General features: G+C 32.4%; 1 protein-coding gene and 1 long non-coding RNA gene across 2 annotated transcripts; both read left to right on the top strand.

Annotated features, from left to right (window-relative positions):
• Window positions 1–2,883: 2,883 nt before the first annotated feature.
• Window positions 2,884–4,336, top strand: LOC112294128 (protein mago nashi homolog). Its single transcript, XM_024544323.3, has 3 exons — window positions 2,884–3,150; window positions 3,661–3,837; window positions 4,038–4,336. Exons 1-3 carry the CDS (start codon window positions 2,926–2,928, stop codon window positions 4,095–4,097), a joined length of 462 nt encoding a protein of 153 aa, XP_024400091.1. The 5' UTR covers window positions 2,884–2,925; the 3' UTR covers window positions 4,098–4,336.
• Window positions 4,337–10,557: 6,221 nt separating this feature from the next.
• Window positions 10,558–13,197, top strand: LOC112273593 (uncharacterized). The gene is made up of 2 exons (XR_002967084.3): window positions 10,558–12,137; window positions 12,327–13,197. It is a non-coding gene; the product is annotated as an uncharacterized LOC112273593 (long non-coding RNA).
• The last annotated feature ends 7,361 nt before the right edge of the window (window positions 13,198–20,558 follow it).

The raw sequence follows: 20,558 nt of genomic DNA on the forward strand, positions 1-20,558 counted from the left end.
CCAATTCTCCATTCTCATCACATGTCCCCCATTCCAATCCCCTCCTCTCCCTCCCATCTCCATTCATATTCTCATTTTATAGAAAAATGATATATAACTTTCAAAGTAATTTATGTTTCTTACTTAGAAAACCAACCCTCAACTCCAAAGCCTTTAGCCATAGATTTTGCACATAATTTCTATATTAAAAAACTTGTACATTTTTAACTAGAAAATTTTAGATTCCATGAGCACACAAAATACAATCAAGTAATCTAGCATTGTTTAAATTAAAATAAGATGTATTATATTTTAATTGCAATTAGAAGATTACAATGCAACATCAACAATGTTTCAATTAGAAAATAATTTTATTTAAAAAAAAAATCTTGTTCAAGGTTATTGTTGCCATCTACAATGATAACAAATAGGAACATGGAACAAGTACTAGAATCAATGACAATAGAGGCTAGAAGAGAGGTTGATACAAGAGACATGGATTAAAAACAAGGAATTGAGAATATGGAATGTGGAATTGGAAACATTGAATGGAAAATTGGAAATATGGAACATGAAATTGGGAACTAACAATAAGGAATTGGAAACATGAAATAGGAAATTGGGGATATGGAATCATGATGGAAAGGTTGAGATGGGAGATGAGGGCTAGAAAATAGAGAATTAGAAATAGGGAGCATGAATGGAGGAGTTAAGACAAGAGATAGGAGGCGGAGAATAAATTGAATTAATCATGAGAATCCAAGGAGCATGAGTAAATTTAAATAAACTCATTGCATGAAACATAACATTGAAAGTAGTAGTGATTAATTTGATTTTTTTTTCTTATTTAAATGGCTATTATCATAAGAACATATATAATTTTGAAATGTATATGATGTTCCAAAATAATTAAAATACTAAAAATTATCTTTGTATTGCATAGTTTTTAACAAGTATATTTACATTGCAATTTTGTAATCAAAATAACAAACAATAATTCATTAGTATTATTTATAAAGGTATAAAGCATAAGTACTTTATAAAAACTATGATAAAAAAAATTTAAAATTTTGAGTTACATTCAATTTTTCATTCTACAACAAACAATTCAATTAATTATAAGATAATTCTAATATGTAAGGATCAAATATTAGTTATTTACAATATACATATAGTTTAATTTTAAATACTTGCTACATTTAAGAACTTATAAATTGACAGATATACGTATGCAATTTGATACCAAATTTGTATATTTTTAAGATTTTTTTTTATAGATATACATGCTTATAAAAACAATGATGCATTGTGTTTGATGAAATTAGAAGTAACTCAAACACAAGTGTGATCTTTGAGTAAAATTCCTACATTAGCAATAATACTTACAGACTATCCTTCCATGATTTGAATACGATTATATTGTATTTTCTAATAAAAATAAAAACCTTGTGAATTGAGTAACATGAATTCTACAAAAATATGTTCTAAATTCAAATGTTAATTCTTTAATCAAAAAACCATTATAAAAATAGCAATAAATGTTTTTATGGCAAAGTAAAACATTTTCTTTTTGTGAAGTTGTATTAATATATTACATATTTGAAACTAGAACTAAGAAAAATAGTAGTAATAAAAAGATTCAAAAAATTGAGTAGATGTCTTTTGTGAAAACAATATCATGTTTCTGTTTTGATACTAAAATAATGATTAAATAAAAATGATCAAGCTGAAGGTGATTAAATAATAATTATAAGATGCTATTCATTCTCTTAATTTTTATAAATATCTATCAGCTATAATAAATCCACAAGAATGTTTTTGTAATTTAAAATATTTTCAGAAGTATTTCATAACTTATTTGTAATTTTGAAAGAAGATAAACTTTACACAGACAAGTATTTATATTTAAATGAACATGAAAATTCAAAAAAAAAACAAAAAAAAAAAAACAAAAAACAAAACAAAACAAAACAAAAAATAAAAACATAATAATAATTTTTGTGATTTCAAATTATTCTTGTTTGTTGATGATTTATACCAAGCTAGTATTTTAAAAAAAAAAAAAAAAAAAAAAAATGGCCAAAGTAACTTTCTAAATATAGATTTTGTGTTTAAAAAATGTAATGATAGGATAGTATTTTGAAGGTGTGAATACATTATAAGGAAACAAGGGTACACTCAAAGTTTTTATTTTTTTGTTTTTTGTTTTGTTTTTTTTGTTTTTTTGTTTTTTTTAACTCTTTTAGACAACCCAAACAGTAAACTCAACATTACATCCTTTCACAGTCAATTTCAATATTGTTTAATTTTATTCATTTTTATATTTTTTTTTATAGAAAAGTAAACAGAGTTAAAATGAAGTGTGTGTTTTTCATATCCACAATTTTTCCACCTACAAAGAATTCACTAATTTTAAAGTATTTTTTACGTATAAAAGTAATATAACTACGAATACATCTTAAAACCTAATAATAGTAAAATATTACTTATTAACATAGTTGCAACATAACATTCACTGTCATAGCTTGTGTCAAAACAAAAATTACATCTAAAAATGCAATTTGTCTTATTGCAATTGAGATCAAGCTTCAGAAATCATTCATATAATCTACACACATATATAATACTGTAAAACGCTTTTCGTAGTAAAAATTAAAGGACACAGTAACTCACTGGCATAAATTTATTGATCCATGTTTTAAATACTTTCAAAAAGTATTATCTACAAAACTCACACCCTGTTACATCGTAACGTCAATTCAATACAGTACAGTACAATACACCACCATATACCAAAACACTATACTATACTATTTCATACAATACCGTACATTACAATCCCACACGCGTACACGGGCTGCCCTTGTTTGGCCTTTGCTGCGGAAGCCATTAGGGTTTGCGTTTTTGCACTGCTTTGGAAGTTTGTTTGTATTGGAGAGGTTAGCGATGGCGGCGACTCCTGCCGAGGAGTTGGGCGAATTCTACGTCCGTTACTATGTCGGGCATAAGGGCAAGTTTGGCCACGAGTTTTTGGAATTCGAGTTTCGTCCCGATGGCAAGCTCCGCTACGCTAACAATTCCAACTACAAGAACGACACCATGATCCGGAAGGAGGTTTTTCTCACTCAGGCCGCGCTGAAGGAGTGCCGTCGCATTATCACTGACAGCGAGGTTCGTGCTCGTGTGCTTCTCTATTCTGCTGATTCGATGGAGGATTGGGGCCACTAACCGTTGTTATAAATATCGGGTTAAGTCATTGACTTATGGGTATTTGGAGCTGTCTGATGGTGCTGCGTGCTGGAAACCTGCCCTTCCACTTCCTATTCTTTATTCAAGCGTCGGGGGTTTTATGTCAATGGAGTGCTTTGTAATTGACGACGCTATGCTCCTATATCTTCACATCATTTGATAGTTAGCATCTGTACATCCAATCTCGGACATGGGTGAAAGAAAGTGAGTTGCTGTAGGCGTGTAATAGTCCGTCGAAAATATAAATTCGTGGATTTACGCTCTTGCTTGTTTTCTGATTATTTGGATACGTGAACCTTGATCTTGCTTTTTATTTTTGTTGACCCAAGGCTCGCGGGTCTATGACGAAGAATATATCATGGTTCCCGAAACTGTTTTGGTTGGTGATAACGCACTTACCTAACTCCGTCGGCTACACTGTCGAATCCTTAGATATTGAAAGAAGATGACAACAACTGGCCAGAACCTGATAGAATTGGACGACAAGAGCTGGAGATTGTGATGGGGAACGAGCATATATCATTCACTACGTCAAAAATCGGTTCTCTACTTGATGTACAGAGTAGCAAGGATCCTGAGGGACTTCGAATCTTTTACTATCTTGTCCAGGTAGGTTGTTTCGGAACGTTTGCTAACTGGCACGGAGATATTTTAGCAGGAAGTCTACATTGTGTCAACGTTAAATCTTGAGGATCCGTTTCTAGATATTCGCTCCATAAGATCTACTATACAAGTTTCTTGCATTGAATTCTAGGCTGATAGTTGTGGTTAGAGATTCTAACACTTCTTATTGTAACGGTATTTTTCAGGATTTGAAGTGCTTCGTCTTCTCGCTTATTGGTCTACATTTTAAGATCAAGCCTATCTAAATTGCAGTACAAAATTTGTAGGCTGAATCTTCTGAAGCACGGATGTGGTCATAATTTGCGAGGTTCCCAAATCTATTGAATCAGACAGAGCTGTTAGTAGTCAGGAACTTTATAATACTCTCAAATTACTGTTGGACATAGAATTGTGTCATTATGCCCGACCAGGAGTTTTTCAGTTTCAGTTCTACTGTACATTGTTTGCTTCTGATTAATTGGCAAAGTGTTCGATTTTAATGTGACTCACGGTTATTTCAGTTGTAATAAATTAGATGATGCAGGTTATGAGTCCTTGGGCTTTGAAGGGACGTTGTGGGTGTTAATGTACTTCACGCATTTGTCATAGCTTACTAGAAAATTTTGCCTGGTTATTTCGTGAGGCTTGTCAATGTAATAAGACACGAATCAATGGGAATCTCTATTGAGCATGCAAGTCGAAAGAGTGGAACGTGTGCTGACTTATTTGGTTTGCGGATCCTTTCAGTTTATAGCGTATGTGAAAATGGGTTTCGGGTTAAACCCGGGTACCACTTCATGATGTATTAGGGAAGGGAAAGCAGCACTTCTTTTAGTCTCTCCCCTGTACACGAGTTGTGTATACATGTTCCATGCTTCCATTTACACATGTCAGTGCATGGGATCTTGAGTTAGGCACCTCTGTTTTGAGTTAAGCACTGGTTGCATCAAAAGCCGTATGGCCTGGGTCCTTACTTCTGGTTTAGGAAAAGGTTATTTTAGAGGAAACAATAGATTGATACCTATATCGTAAGTTTGGCATGTTAGTATGTACGCAGTGTGAAAGTTTAATGCATTAAGGGTTCTTTACAATGTGATTTTTTGAGTTTCTAACTGTAGTTAAGTAAATTTAACAGTTTCCATCTGTTACACACTCTGGATGGCAGATTGGCAACGCCTTGGAGTATGGTCACAATTTTGGATGAGAGGTGAAGGAAAAAGAACATCTGTCTCAGTTTGCCTGGACTGCAATGACCACACTGTATCCGATGGTGCAGATGACTTGCCTAGTACCAGTTGGGCTATTGTAATAAAGCTTTTCCAACATGTATTGTTTAAAAAAAAGTCATAACTCCTGCATTGGTAATGTATTTCGCACCTTCATTGTACAGGTTTTTTGAAACTTCAGAGCATCTTGAATATTGCTCTTCAAAAAGATTTTTCGAGACACATTTCATGTATGACTGTTAGCAAATTTCAAATCCTGACATTCCAAAAGTGAAGCTAAATCATACCTTAGAAAAAGCAACACAATGATACGCAATGATTTGTTAGCAAATTTCAAAATTTCAAATCTTAACATTCAACCGTTGGAACTAGGAATATAATTACTCAAATGGTAAAAAAAATGCAATTTTGTATAAATGTTGCTGTCAAAGCCAGATTTCTTTCTTAGAATTGAACTTGAGGAACTGATTTGTTTTACTTTCATAAGTAGTTCAAATTGTTACTCTTCTATTTTCTTTATTTTATTTTTTGTTCTTTTACATGTGAATATGAAAAAATAATCAGAGAGCGAGAAATAACTATATACACAACCATATACTAATAATACCTATATACTGTACCATCAATATATTTTGTTCTGTTTGTAAAATCAACTCAATTTCAAAGGCACCAATGTACATTTTATATATCCCACTATCAAAAACTTAAATAACTATGGCAACACTCTGAATATTCACACCAAAAAACTGAAGTCAACTAATAAGTAAAACAACATTTATATTTGTAATACAATAGCTACTACTTCCTTCAAAAATATTAAAAATAACCTCAAATTTTTTTAAATGTTCCCATGCAAATTGTCTTATATTATTATTATTATTATTTCATATTTGTGACTCATTTACCAATTTTCTTTTTAAATCCAGATAATCTATACATAGATGCCACAAAAAGAGTGTCTAAATAACTCGATATCTTTTAAAGTAAAAAGAGAGGTTAATGGCAAAGACAGCCAATTTTTATGTATATGCCTTTTATAGTCTCCATGTGAGTGGGTTGTAGCCTATTTAGTGGAAAAAAAATAAATTAGCTTAGTCCCACACTTTGTATACTTGAATGCACTACTCAAAATTGTAGAAGATTATTTGATTTATTTTGGGGGTACAAAAGATGTAATATGGACTTGTGGCATGGTTAAGTTGTGTCTTCCATGTATTTAGTACAACTCTTTTGAGTCTCACCAATCATATTAATATGACTTTCTTTCTTGCTTGGAACTTAAAGTGCATGACTTTTCAGTTAAGTTAGAAGTTTTCATTCAATTTTAGATTGGACAAGGTTCTAAAGATGTTATGATTTCGACTTCTACCAAATTTAGTTAAATTAATCTAAACTAAATCTAAGTTTCTAATAGTAGACTAAGATATCAAAGAAAAAAGTATCTACTTATCCACAAAATAGTTTAAGTCTGTCTACTCCTAAGTCCTATTAAATAACTTTGACAACTACAACAAACTCTATAAAGTTTATAATAGCCTTATTATTGCTTTCACTTATATTTACATTATTTTGGACCAATTATTTAGATATGTTATAGTTAAATTCTAGTAATTCTAATTAGATTCCAAATTGATAATTTGACAATACAAAAAGTCTTAAATATCTAAAATTATTTGCAGTCAATAATATTTTAAGAGGTGCCTCAAATTAAAAATACTACAATAGGAATAAGATTTTTTTTTTTTTTTTTTTTTTTTTTTTTTTGAAACAATTCTATTTAGTTCCAATTTGTAAAAAAATAAATATTCATTTTAAGTCATTACAATTTATTTTGGAGTGATATGATATGATGTAGTGCTAAAATTAATAACCTTTAGGTTCAAGATCAAAGTCTTCTCAAGCTTCATTTAGATTAAAAAGTAGTTATTATTTATATTTAAACATGGCTTTGATATGTTGTTGTTGTTGTTGTTGTTTTAAGGACAAAAAGGTGTTATTTAGAGTTGAATAACATGCTCTATTATTGAAAGTTTTAGATCTTATTATAGAAATTTATTCCACATCCTATAGAAAAATCTAAGAATTTTTAGATTAACATAAAAAAGAATTTTTTTAGACCATGTATTTTCTATCTTTGTTCAATTTAAAATTGCATTTGTAGTTTAAATTAATATTCATTCTAAATTAGGCCACTATTTTGGAAAGACTATAGGAGTTTCTTTGATAAGTCTATATTTGATACTAAAATTAAATATTTGTTTTTTTAGGTAAATAGCTTTCATGAACTATTTATAAAGTAGTATTGTCATGGCTTCTTTTGAATCAATCAACCTTAGGCTTCTTTCAATTATGATTTTACTATGTATATTCTATAAGCTATCTTTGCTTGAAAAAGCTTTTGTCTCTCATTTCATTACTAACAATAATTCTATCTTCAATGTTAAACATTGTTGAATACTACAGTCCAATTTTTTTTGTAACTTCTTAATGAGAAATTGATCTGCATTTATCTTTTGAATTGAAAAGCCAAAAAGAATTCTAAATAATTTTCTAACTTCTTAGTTGATTGTCCATGTCCATCCAAATTAATATATTTGATTGAATTTGAGACATTTTTTGAAATACCAATATTCTAAAGACAAACCAAATAATTTTTAGTTTAGAGACTCAGATGAGCCTTAATAAATTCCAAGTAGGTTTGATATTGATTTTTAATTGCTCTAAATTATTAGAATTGAGCCATTTTTGTAATAACTTGGATTTTTTGATCCCCACTCTTTGATGAAAAGAATTTTATTATTCTTAGAAATTGGAAAAAGAAATTATAGGCTTAGTTAAATACTTCTATATCAATGATGAATATATATATATATATATATATATATATATAGTAAAAATAAAAAACCTTATTTTATTTCTCTTTGAAAATGGAAGCTTTTGATAAGATTTTTATTTATACATATTTTTATTTTATTTTATCAAATAAATTGTTTATCTTATCAATGAAGTTTTTTTAGAATCCTAATTTTTGTATAGTATTAAGTAAGACATCCTATAATATATAGTAATAAGCTTCACAAAAAAGTTAGCTCAGGCATTAGCAATGGTTGTTTAGATAACTTGACTTAATTTCTAATTTTATAAACAACAAGGACGTTATCTAAAATATACTAAAGTAGAAGAAAAATTATTTAATTTAGGCTAAAATTATTTTAATAATTACTTGTAGTCATTTTTCAGTATTTTTAGCATAAATTTTGTATGAAGTGTTTAGTAGAGTAATATGTCTCTAAGAAATATTTTTTTTACTTCCTTTGTGTAACAAGACAAATTTTCTTTTAATAATTATAGATAGAAGAATCCTATAGCTTAGTGCCTTTTTAATCATATCTAAGAAGTTAGCTCCAATGATATTTTGTAAAGTTTTAAAGAATTATACATTTATCTCATTTAGACATAGGGTTTTCTTATTAACCATGTCTTTGACAGCCTTAGGCATTTTCTTCTTAATTAGGTTGGAATTCATTCTTTCAATGACTTTGAAAGAGATTGTTTTAATCATTGAGTTAAATGCCGAAAAAAATTCTATTGTGTAGTAGTGCATAAGAGGAGATTAACATAGAAATCCATGCAAATATTTTGGAAGTCCTCTTGCTTGAAACTTTGAACATGATCTGTTTTATGTTTCTCATGTAAAACATGGTTTGGTCATCATAAGTACATTACAAAAATGGGAACTTTTCTCACCAGCCAGTACATAAACCTAACAAGAAGAGTGGTTTCAATTAAGTTACTAAATATTTACGAAACCATCCAGAACAAGGTCCAGAAGAAGCAACACAAAAAGTGAAACAATGGTGGTGATAGGGTAGAAAAGAATACAAAAGAGAAATGTAAGAAGAGGTAGTGGAATGCTCGGAGGAAAAGCTTTCATCACTTCATTCAGTTCAACTGGGTCCGCGAAATCCTGAATCCCTAATCCTGTTTGTTGCAGTGGATGTGAGTTTCCGCAACCAGTTGTTAACTCACAAGGTGTACAGTTGGCGATGCTGCGGTGAAAGTAGAAATTGCGATGTAGGAGACTGAAAGTGAGAGAGAGGAAATATTATTTACCTGTTCGGGGAACCCCGAATTGCAGAGATGAGCAAGGAAAAACGGCCACGAACGCACATCGTTGCAGTTGAGCTGCACACTCCGCTGTGTTGTGCTGGCTTTACACCCTGACGTGGTCCCTTCGAGAGTTGAAGGCTGGATACGTGCATTTATAAATGGATCTGGCATTTGGATTCATGTGACATTCCCCTCGGCTCGACCCATTTTCAGCCAATCTTCATGCCTTCATTATTCTGGAGCTCGAACCGTGGACCCACAGACCCGCACCTTATTCCCTCAAGGAATTTTGTTTTTGTTCCAATTTGTTCCTGTCGAGCTTGATCCATCCGGACGGAATCCTAGAGTGGATAAATATACATCTTGTACAGATTTAGCAGTGTGGGTATTGGCGACTGGGAGCCTTTGCCTGTGTGAAGTGAGGTTCGTGGAGACAAGAATAGTATCGCTGTTGATGTTTGTGGGCTTCAGAGGGGTGGTGATTGGGACATGAGTGACAAAAGCAAGATCGGTAATGTGACTCGGCATCTTGCGTACCACTTAATTTAGGTTGATGTGATTGGCGTGCCGAGTTTGTAAGGGACCATAGAGTATCGAAGTGGTGGATCGACTTTTGGACTTTTAGTTTCTGTTCGTGAACACTGCACCCGCCCTCACGATGACTTTGATGCTTCAATGATGGTTTTGTAGCGAGTAGGAATGCCGAAAGACGGAAAACCGTCACTCTATCGTTTCATGAACATGAATGTGGACATTGACCAACCCAAGTCTGTAGAGCGAAAAATGTTCGAAACAAAGGACCAACCCAGACCTAGATGATTTCCGAATTCCCATTTTAGAACAAAGTTGGCACCTTTCATGCAGTGGCAGCATTACATTGCGGCGACAAAGAGTATGTTATGAATCCGAATTTGCTGAGGAATATAGGCCCAAACGAATCACCCTCGCTAGAACTGGAGAAGGGGGAGCAGTGAAGATCCATTCTGCTTTTAGAATGAGAAATCTCACGAACACGTGATCCTTTCCCATGGAAATCTTAAAATTTTGCATCAACACAATTGTTAAGCTGTGACGACGTGAAACTAACTGGCGCCAAGCTCTCGGCATTACGGTTGCAATATGATATTGCACTCTTCAAGCCAAGAACAGAACCTGCGGCAGCCGAGCGCCTTCTGCTGCAAAAAACATCATTAGAAGACGCATACGGCACTGCGATGACTGAAGTTGTCTCTGCATTACTTTAATAAGACGGCGGTATCCGTTTTCGATGTTGGTGGCGCATTTTCGGACATGTCACTGACACAGGCCTCTGACAACTGCAGACGTTCGTGGAATTCGAACGCCAGGTTGCAGGACAGCGGATGACTCCGACGAGAACCCCGGCAATGGGGGGATATCCAGCATAAAAAGATGCGGGCCCAGGAGGCCTTGAAACAGTGGGTAATCCTCCCCGAAATGCCCACGACCTGTTTCCTCTATTGTGAGGCCAAACGGGAGCGCTTGTAGGCTGTGAATCCCGATCCCTGTCATCAAACGTGCACACAATTAGGTCATGTCCAGGCTGGAGCAGACCCTCGATTATTTTCTTCAGTGCATGTTGAAGATCTGCACATCTCGAGCTTGGAGTCCATTTCTGTAGGATCTGGGACACCACTCGCAGCACGTTTGTGGATGTAGGCGCAGGTCCCGTCGCATGCGGCGGTAACACTTTTATTTCCGCATATTTGAATCGTAAACATCGGAACGGAGAATAGGGTGGATTACTGGGTCACCAGTGATCTACTGTTGGTGTGCTACCGCACAGCTCACTCGATCCACTCGCCATGCGATAAGTAGCCAACGCGTGGTGCATGCAGCTCTTGTATCCACAGCTCGTATCTCTCCGTTTCAAGTTCGCATATCTTTGTTCTCCTTGCCTTCACTCATTCTCTTCAAGTTAGTCAGAGTCCCCTTTTGTTTGTGCGCGCTTCTCTGGTCAGTCACAGATCTGTTCAAATCGATTCCACATTTTGTAATCAGTAGTTTTAGTTCGGATTCTTCACGTGGGTTGTGTATTGCAATTTCAGTGTGCCGTTCTGCTAGTGAACTTACCGATTTGCACATATCAACATAGCGACGAATACTTTCGTTTGATCCGCACACTCTCCTCCACGGTAGTGAAATCTATTCTCTTGCTTTCATGTTCTGTACTCTTTTCCAGATCTGATGCTCGGTTGCAGCTGTTATGCTCACGAATCTGAGCATGAAACTCTCCCCTTTTTTCTTTATAACGTTATGAAACGAGATCCGTTATGCGGTTGAGCGCGGCCCTGCACCGTACAAGAATCTCACACCCTACCTTGAGAGCTTGGCAATGACCAAAGGTCCGCACCTTGAAAATTTGTGGGAGAGCTGTTTACTTCGCCTGCTAAATCGAACATAAAAAAATGTGCGACAACCTCTTTCCAGGCTCTGAATTTTATTATCTTCTCTTGCTATATAAACTAGGGGCTAACCTCTCGGGACTTGGCTCTCAACACACGTCACACAGTGCGTTACTCGACGTGGAACCCCTCGTGATTGCAGCTTAGAGCTCGTCGTTTTCATCTAACGCACTTTTCTTTTCCAGTCTTGACTGTCATGTCAGTACCTTCAAAGAGCCCGCCTGAGTTCGTTTGCTACGACTTCAGTGGGTACCGTCACCCTTTCACGGAACACCACAAAAAGATTTCGGAGCTACTTGTGAGAGCTGTTTGATCATGCCATTGTGCTCTACGCGCTCGCAGAATTGATCGAGAACACTAGATTAGCTGATGATATGTGAGGATTGAAGTCGTTGCATTCACGTTAGCTTCAAGTTCCTGAGCTCATTTCGAATTCCGTAAGGGTGCTTCACGTCTCTTGCAGGTGCCGACTTACACATTGGAAGCGTTGAGAGTTACTTGTGCTTCGTAGTTCACTTACATCTTGGAGTACTGCATCTTCAGATCTGTGAGTCTTCGCCGCCTATTGCCTTCGCCACCATGCTTGACGAATGGTTTGAAACTGATCACATCCAACTTGAACGGATATCCTGCCCCTTCATAGTGCTGTGATTCCGTTCAAGCAGTTCAGTTGTCCGACAACCATGGTGTGGTAGGACAGTAGTACTGCTAAGGCTTTGACATTTTGAAGATGCAGCACTACAAGAAGTGTGTGAGCAACGGGCTGGATTCAAGATGTGATTCTTTCTGCACAACACAGCGACAGCACTGCTGCTGGTTCCGGCGTCTTCCTTAACCTTTCTCGCATATTCGAAGATGCCAATCTTGCAGCCACCTTACATTTGGCCGTTTCGAGTCTGAAGTGAAGAGGTGCCGAGAACCAGACGTTCTCAATTTCCTCAACCCCGTCATCTATGGCGGCGCTCTAGCCTGTTGGCGCATTCATTCTCGTTCCCTCAACTAATCTCCTTAGAGTCCACTCTAACACCCGAGTTAGTAGCGGATGAACCAAGTTTTGACCATTGTGTTACATGTTTAACCATTTTTGTGTTTTTTAAATCCTTTTTCGGTATCTTATTTACGCAGTCAACTTTAGCAGGCACAGCACAAATTTCATCTGGAAAGCGAGCGTTGACGTGCCGAGTTGTATTCGATGGAGCATTTTCCGGACGGGGTAGGGCACATAGCTCCGACATCCACAACACGTTATGCGCTCTCCCAGCTAGACAAACTTCGCTACCAGTCAAAAAGAATATTGCAAAACGGCTGAAAGCTCGCATGACTTCAGCAGTCGTACGGTGCAATGATCGCCTAGATCGATTGGGCTTCAAGTTCGGGTGCAATCTCATTCGAGATTGTTTGTGACGAATTGTAACTAGGATTAGATCAAGTATGACTCATATGGGTGCATGCAATCTATACATTCTTGAATCATTTCTGCCACAGGGTCGCCCTTCTTCACTGTGGTCAAAGGTCTTGCAGACTATGCACAAGCTGTAGCAATCAATTCATACTCTAAAGGTTCTGATAAATTTTATGAGTAAATGACTCTTCTCTGATGCTCACCACTTAAATGGAACTTGGATTGTTGGGTTGTATTAAGGGGTGGCAAAGCACTGACGTCTCGTTGTAGATTTACTCTCAAACTTGCTTCAGCAGATTCCCGCACTGTGTAGTAGAATACTGCTTTACACGTTCAATTGCTATCTCCGCAATCATTGACGTGGTTCCCGAGCGCCCTGCACTGACATTATAGTCCAACACAACCTTTTTGACTACGCATATTGTACGTTTTAGCAACTGTGACAATGTCTGCTATCTTAGGTCCATCGCAATCGGTTGCAGCCAACTGTGCAACTATCAAATTATTCTTTGCAATGACGGCATCTCACCTTGACTGCTTCGTAAATCGTGTATTGTGCGGAGAATGAAACTTTCAATGGAATGTATGACCGCACATGTGACTAGTGCGAAGGAAAATTGGATAACGAAGGCAGAAGATGCTTCACGAGACCAAGACCACTTTCAATAAATACAAGCTCGGCAGTGTCCCCTGTCCATCGTACTGGTTCATGCTATTCTTAGAGTTTGCATTTGGCACAATATGAGATTTCTGGAACTGGTTGAAAAATTGGCTGAACCATCGAAATATGGGCTTGGAATGGGAAACGAAAACAAGAGACTTCTCACTTCCACCTGTAACCTACGAATGCGAGTGACAGATGATAGCAACTCAATCTGGAGAACTGTCGCTGTTGTTTGTACACTAGTGTTGAGAAAAGCTTGAGGGAAATCAGCCTGCCACAGAAATCGGAGCTGGGAATCTTCACTACATTGAACCAGCGGGCACACAAAGCAGTGGGCAGAACAAATTCGTGCACAGTCGTCTCGTAATAGCTTCTTGTCCGGTCCCGCCGCCTAAGCTACGATCTTCAGGTGTAGCCCTTCCTTGGGCAACGTTGCATCAAGTTCGGATAGAAGATTCCAGTTGGAAGTCACTGCATGTAATTGACCCATCCGCAATTGCAGTATACGGTTAACTTTGTTAGATTATTATCATGCGGAGAACCAAGAAGGCGAAAAGTCCATAGCATGACGGTATCAAAGATGCCGCAAGAAGGATCCAGCACACACATAAAATGAAAATTGTTTAAACCGCAACCTTCTGCTTTTTTGTCTTCCACGATATGTACATTACACGCTGTCCAGCACTGTCCTTCCATGTCAAAAAAATCAATATCCTATATACTGTAGGGGTCAACTTTCAGCATAGTTATCGAAGTCGGGCGGCTTCTTCGATCACCACAATCACAAGCTCGCGGAATACTCCATTTAATGCTGCAGCTACACATGCCGCTTCCAGCTTAGCGTCGAGTACTGAAGGCATCCTTTTGAGCCAGGACAAATAATTGCCATTTTCATAAGCTTACTTGCTCAACGGCGGTCATTCTGGACCTGCTTCAGAAAAATACAGAACAGATGCAGTGTCAGCGTTTAGCTATCGGTGTGGGCTTTGTCTAGATTCGGTACTGTTCTCGCATGCAGAAATGAGTTAGTAATCTGGCAGCTCTCCATCCCATTTCCTCGCAGCAAAGCTTCACTTAAGTTCTACCTATCTATCGATCTATCTACCCACCTACTTACCCGTGAATAAGCCCATTTATAACTGCATCATTCACGTGTTTCTATATAGATACTAGACTCGGTTGAGAGCTTATCAGAGTCTGTGAACTGGAACTGGGGATAAGGTATGTGGGTGGTGTTTATCTATCTTTTTCATTTGTATATTTGTTTATCTATGAGTCGAAATGTGAGTTTATCTGATTAAGATTCAAAGTCATCATGGACCACCTGCCAGTACCCAATGAACCCAGAAGTCAGCGTGTATGCAGAAGGTTGAATTCTATGTGCAGCTTTACATTTTGATGAGCACAAGACAAGAAATCACTGTTCCATTGAAAGAACTGTAATGTATGTGGGACTGTTTGTAAGAGTCTTTTGTTTTCATATAATTTTTATATTTCAATCATTTTTTAACATAATCTACTGTATGGGTTTTTTTTTTTCTTTCTTTATTTGTTCTCTTACAATTCAAATATTTGAAGATAAGAGATTAAATGACGTGGTGTCTACATGTCATTACTTTGTGAAAAATATAATTGTCCTGTCCATTGTTTTGGAAGTGCAATGAAATGGATATTAAGAGTGTATGCAATGGCACGCATTACTTTCATATATATATATATATATATATATATATACATTATCATCTTAGATATACATACACTATATATGTGTGTATATATATATATACAGAATATCTAAGATTATCATCCATCTTATTATCTTTACAAAAGTTATTTTAAATTATAATTGCTTCAACCAATATATTTAAAAAGAATTTAAAAATTAATTAAATTGGTTTTTGTAAGAAAGTTTTTTAGGAAAATTTAAAAACAAAAATAAAATTGATTTGTCTAAAAATAATAATAAATAAATAAATAATAAGGTTATAAATATGTAATTAGAATTTTATAATTAATTTTAAATATTTATTTTTTAAATTTTATATAATAGCATAATAATTATAATAAAAAAAATAAAAAATAAAATTAATAATAAAATCTAAATATAAGTTACTAGTCAAATTACCAAAAAGTCTAATTTATAATAAAGCATTATCTTTAATTTAATTCACATCAAATCTCAAATATCTTAGGAATACCATGACAATTGGTGTGCTTTACTCATTGTTGCACTTCTTTTGTTTTTTAAATTATGTAGGGCAATGTTAAACTCTTTTGCCTATACATATACATATGTTTATTAGTCTCACAATTGTACAATACTAATCTAGATTTTCCCGTTATCACTATGTGGGCTATCACATTGTAATGATGAAAAAGTGGCATTTCAACCATTGGAACATGAGCTTACAATGTGCAAAGTATTACTTCAACTCAATATTAGCTTTGCAATGGTTGATCAGATTTGCAAAAGGCATACAATTAGGTATTTTGCTACCAAGGTGAATTGACCCCAAATTTTGTTTGATGCTAATTACTAGAAAGGCCTACACAATGTTCTAACATGCAAAGTACATATGGCAATTGAAGCTTTTGCAAGCCTTGGTTGTCATGCCAATATAGTTGCATGATCCAATACAATGCAAAATTTGCTCAAAACAAATAAATTATAAATAGAGCCAAAAACCAAGAAGCCATTGCTATTACAATATTACCATCAAGCACATTTAGACTTTCCCAACCAATACAAGTATTAGACTATTAAAAGCTAATAGAAAGTTGTGTAGTATGATAAGACTAATATAATTTGTCCAATTAACTTTGGCCAATTTAAGTGTTGGAAAGAAAAAGAAAAGCATTATCTAATTGTATTTACTATCTAAGTGTCAAACATTGTAGTGTTTTGTTTTTGGTTTGGAATTGCATGACTGCATAAGACATATTGTATTTTACCAAGATTAAAAGAAATATGGATGCAACCTTATACAAGAAGATAATGCATAACAAACTAATAGAGATCTTAGGTTATTATAACTTAGGTATTAATGATACAATTTTTGAACAAGATAATAATTCAAAGCACACTTTTTGAAAGCCAATAGATTGCTTTAAGGAACTTAGCTTGCAATTCTAGAATGGCTAATATAGTCTTGAAATCTCAACTTTATTATATACAAAGGCAAAATCAATTCTATCTTTATACTTATTAATATCTTTTTTGTAATTAATCCTTGAATAAAAAGATCTGTAGTTACTTTTATTTTAGCAATATTTTATTTTAAATTTTTTTCTATTTTATAGCTAAACCTCTTCTTTGATTTTTTAGTCTTTTAATTTTTTTTATATTGGCACAAGAGAATTTGTTTTTTTAAGGGTTTTTATAGATTCACATCTTTGATAATTATACGTGAGTTGATAACAGATTTGGTAATAGAAGATTTAACATTTTTACAATATTAATATTTTTTATATATATGTTATTAAATTGTATCTCATATACTAATATAATTTTGATTGTGATGGTGACAATTAACAAACACTAGTAAATAGACACAAAACTACCTACTAAGGATAATTTTTATTTTTAATACTTTAATTTTAAATTATTAAATTTTATTTTTTATTTTTTTATTAATTAAATAAAAAATAAAAATTAATTCTTTTGTATTTTATATTATATTATTCTTATAGAGCCACTTTTTCAAAAAACAATCCATGATATAAAAGTACCTAAATCAAAATGCCTTTGTAATTTATTCTTTCATTACTGTATTTTGATTATGAAATTTTTTTTATTTTCTTCATATATATTATTTTATTTTTAAAATAAAGTAAAAAATAATAACTTAATTAAAAAATAGAACGAATTCTAAATAATTTAAATAAACTTATTGTGTCTACTTTGTGCCAAAGCTAAACTTATAGAGTAGACTTGGTCTAATTTATGATCATTCTTATTTAATCTATTAAATTTATTAAATATATATATATATATATATATATATATATATATATTTATATATTTATTTTAAACCATTATTAAAATTATCTTCATATAATTTACTAAAGTAAAATTCCAAATACCATTCATACAATCAAATCATGTATTCATATCAATGAAATGTCTTAGTATTTATATTTGTAAATAATTATTGTAAACAATTTACACAATACCTATTCAAAGCTAAACTTAAATATTTAGTAGAAGTTTAACAAAATAAAATAAAAATAAAAATAAAAATAAATCTTGCATTTCTAAAACTTATGAACTATTAAACTTACAAACTAAAAAAATTAGTTATTTATTCAAATTACTAACAAGTATATCTAAAAATAAAGACAACTAAAATATTAGAAATATTTAATAAATTAATCAATATAAAATCTTTACTTCAATCCAAAGTAGTTAATATTTAAAAACAAATAAAATAATTAATTATATTCTAAGAAAAGATAATTGAGTGTAATTTCATAAAAGCATAGAACTATTTTTGAAATATTTTTTAAATTTTCGTCTAGAAGCTCTAATAGCTTAGAAAAACATCGAGATTTATTTTTGTGATAAAGTTACATCTTATAAGTGCAGCCTTAGATCAAAACTCTAGTTTTTAAAAACAATTGACTTATGTTTGCAGAAAGTTAATAAATTTTTAATTAAACAATCAAACTATACGACCTACTTTTTCAACACCAATTATCTATCGAATTATGTAATTACCATCATTCTCTTAAGTAGTAGAATTTGTGACCTTCTACAATTTCCAATCTACTAAGTAATTGTAAATATATATATAAATTTTATTGAAAATAAGTGTTCAATTGGTACTGAATCAATAAATCATAAATTAATTGAAAACTGATTTTTATAATTTATTTAAAAATGAAAAGTAAAAAAATAAACATAAGCATATTATAATGAATAAGATATAACTTTTAATCTCATTTCTAATAAATATAACGAATTAATTGCATTTAATAGTAATTGTGGTATACATATTTTCTATTGGTGGTATATTTGGACACATCCCACACTTAGTCCAAAAGAATAAAAAAATATTTTTATTTGAAAGGACTTATTGAAGGAATTTATTAAATAAAAAATAAAATAGAATCTTCTAAAAGAAAAAATTAAAAATTAATTCTAATATTAATTCTACTATTAATTACATACTATAGTTTACATACTATTGATTCTAATTATTGTTTTTTAAGCCATTTAAAATTAGAGGTATTTAAGTACATAGGACTAATAATACTATCCTTCTAACATCTTGAACCTAAAATAATGAAAATTATATTTTTAGCCAATCAAATAAGAACTTAATTTCATATCTATTTTTTATTTTTTATTGCAAGTAAATTACAAAAGATTATATATATTTGGTAAGTTAATACAAATTTTGAAAGAAAGTTTTAAATTTTTTAAATACCATATAGATTTATTATATTTTTTATTTCAAGAATTTTTATAATTATTCATAAAATAATAGTTGAAGTATATAGTTAAAAATAATTTATAAGGATTTCTTATGTAATGTATCTTCAAAGAATTCAAAAAGTTAACAATAATCATTTTTGTCTTGATTTCTATTATTATTATTATTTTAATTTTAATTAATTACATAACAAAATTTAATAGAATTCATTTTTAAATTGGATATATTTAAAAGAACTAAAAATTAAAATTAAATAAAAATCGTTTTTTTTAACCTTATACACCATCAATTACAAAAATATTTATAAAATAGATAAATGCATATTTTAATACAACATAAGTAAACTATAATATTTGGCTTATTTTATCATCTATGCATCTATTAACTTCAATTACATAAAGCAATAATATTTTTAAATAGTAAACATTAATGATTTTAAAAAACTTATTACATACAACATTATGTAAGTTAAAAATATTAAGAACATTTAAAAACTATGTAACAAAGAAAAAAAAATATTAATAATTTTATTGCATTGGTTAAAAAATTAGTAAGAGATATATGTCCAAATATCTATAATCACTATAATACAGTAGTATTTCTGTGATAGAATAGTAAATCTTCAATAGACTTAGGAAAGGCTTTTAGAATTTGTTACTACATCAAACCCTTGTCAAATTCACATTTTACATTCATTCACCAATTTACTAAATTACTCAACTTTCTTTCCCTACTCAAGTGTTTTGTTGAACAGTAATAAAAAAATAATATGTTAACATGTATTGTTAAAATATTAAATCAAATTAAATCAAAAAAATTAGTGTCTATGAGACATAAGTGTTTTTAGTATTATTTTTCAAGAAGTTAGATAAATAAATTTTATAGCAATTTTTTAAAAGTAACTAGATTAGATGGTGTGATTTTATTTATTTATTCCTTTATAAATATTATAATCCTTGAATAAGTTTTAAGATATTACTTACTTTCTAGATTATTGACATTAATCTTTCTAAATATTTCTAAAAATTAAAATATTTTCTAAAACTTTATTATGCAATAAATTATAATTACACATATATTCGTAAAAAGTATTATTTACGATTTCTTTTAAAACAACACACTCTGTTTACTAGACTCAAAAATGGCAATCATTATTTTAAAAAGAAAATAAACAAAGAAAAGCAAATGAACAATACAGTAGTTATATCTGGCATTTTGGTCTAATTAACACAGATGGAAAGAGGCGTACTGGCCTCCCATTTATAATTGTCCTTGTGGTTTCATTGAAGGCACATGCAATGCCCCCATATCGTGGAATAAGCCCTGTATGGAGGATGTTGTAGACAATCTTTAGGATGTAGACAATCCATGACTCGCACAGAAAACCCACCACAATCCATGACTCGCACAGAAGTGAAGCATCCATCACCTCCTATTGTGTTGGGAAGCCGGCCCTGGACCACTCGG

The sequence above is a fragment of the Physcomitrium patens genome, chromosome 2 (assembly GCF_059467195.1).
Source record: "Physcomitrium patens ecotype Gransden chromosome 2, ASM5946719v1, whole genome shotgun sequence".
Lineage (NCBI taxonomy): Eukaryota > Viridiplantae > Streptophyta > Bryopsida > Funariales > Funariaceae > Physcomitrium > Physcomitrium patens.

Bases quoted from the DNA above. Each gene is read 5' to 3' on its own strand.
- LOC112294128 (XM_024544323.3), top strand. From the start codon at position 2,926: ATGGCGGCGACTCCTGCCGAGGAGTTGGGCGAATTCTACGTCCGTTAC. The intron at 3,151-3,660 runs GTTCGTGCTCGT...TCGAATCCTTAG, and splicing joins GCATTATCACTGACAGCGAG to ATATTGAAAGAAGATGACAA. The intron at 3,838-4,037 runs GTAGGTTGTTTC...GGTATTTTTCAG, and splicing joins TCTTTTACTATCTTGTCCAG to GATTTGAAGTGCTTCGTCTT.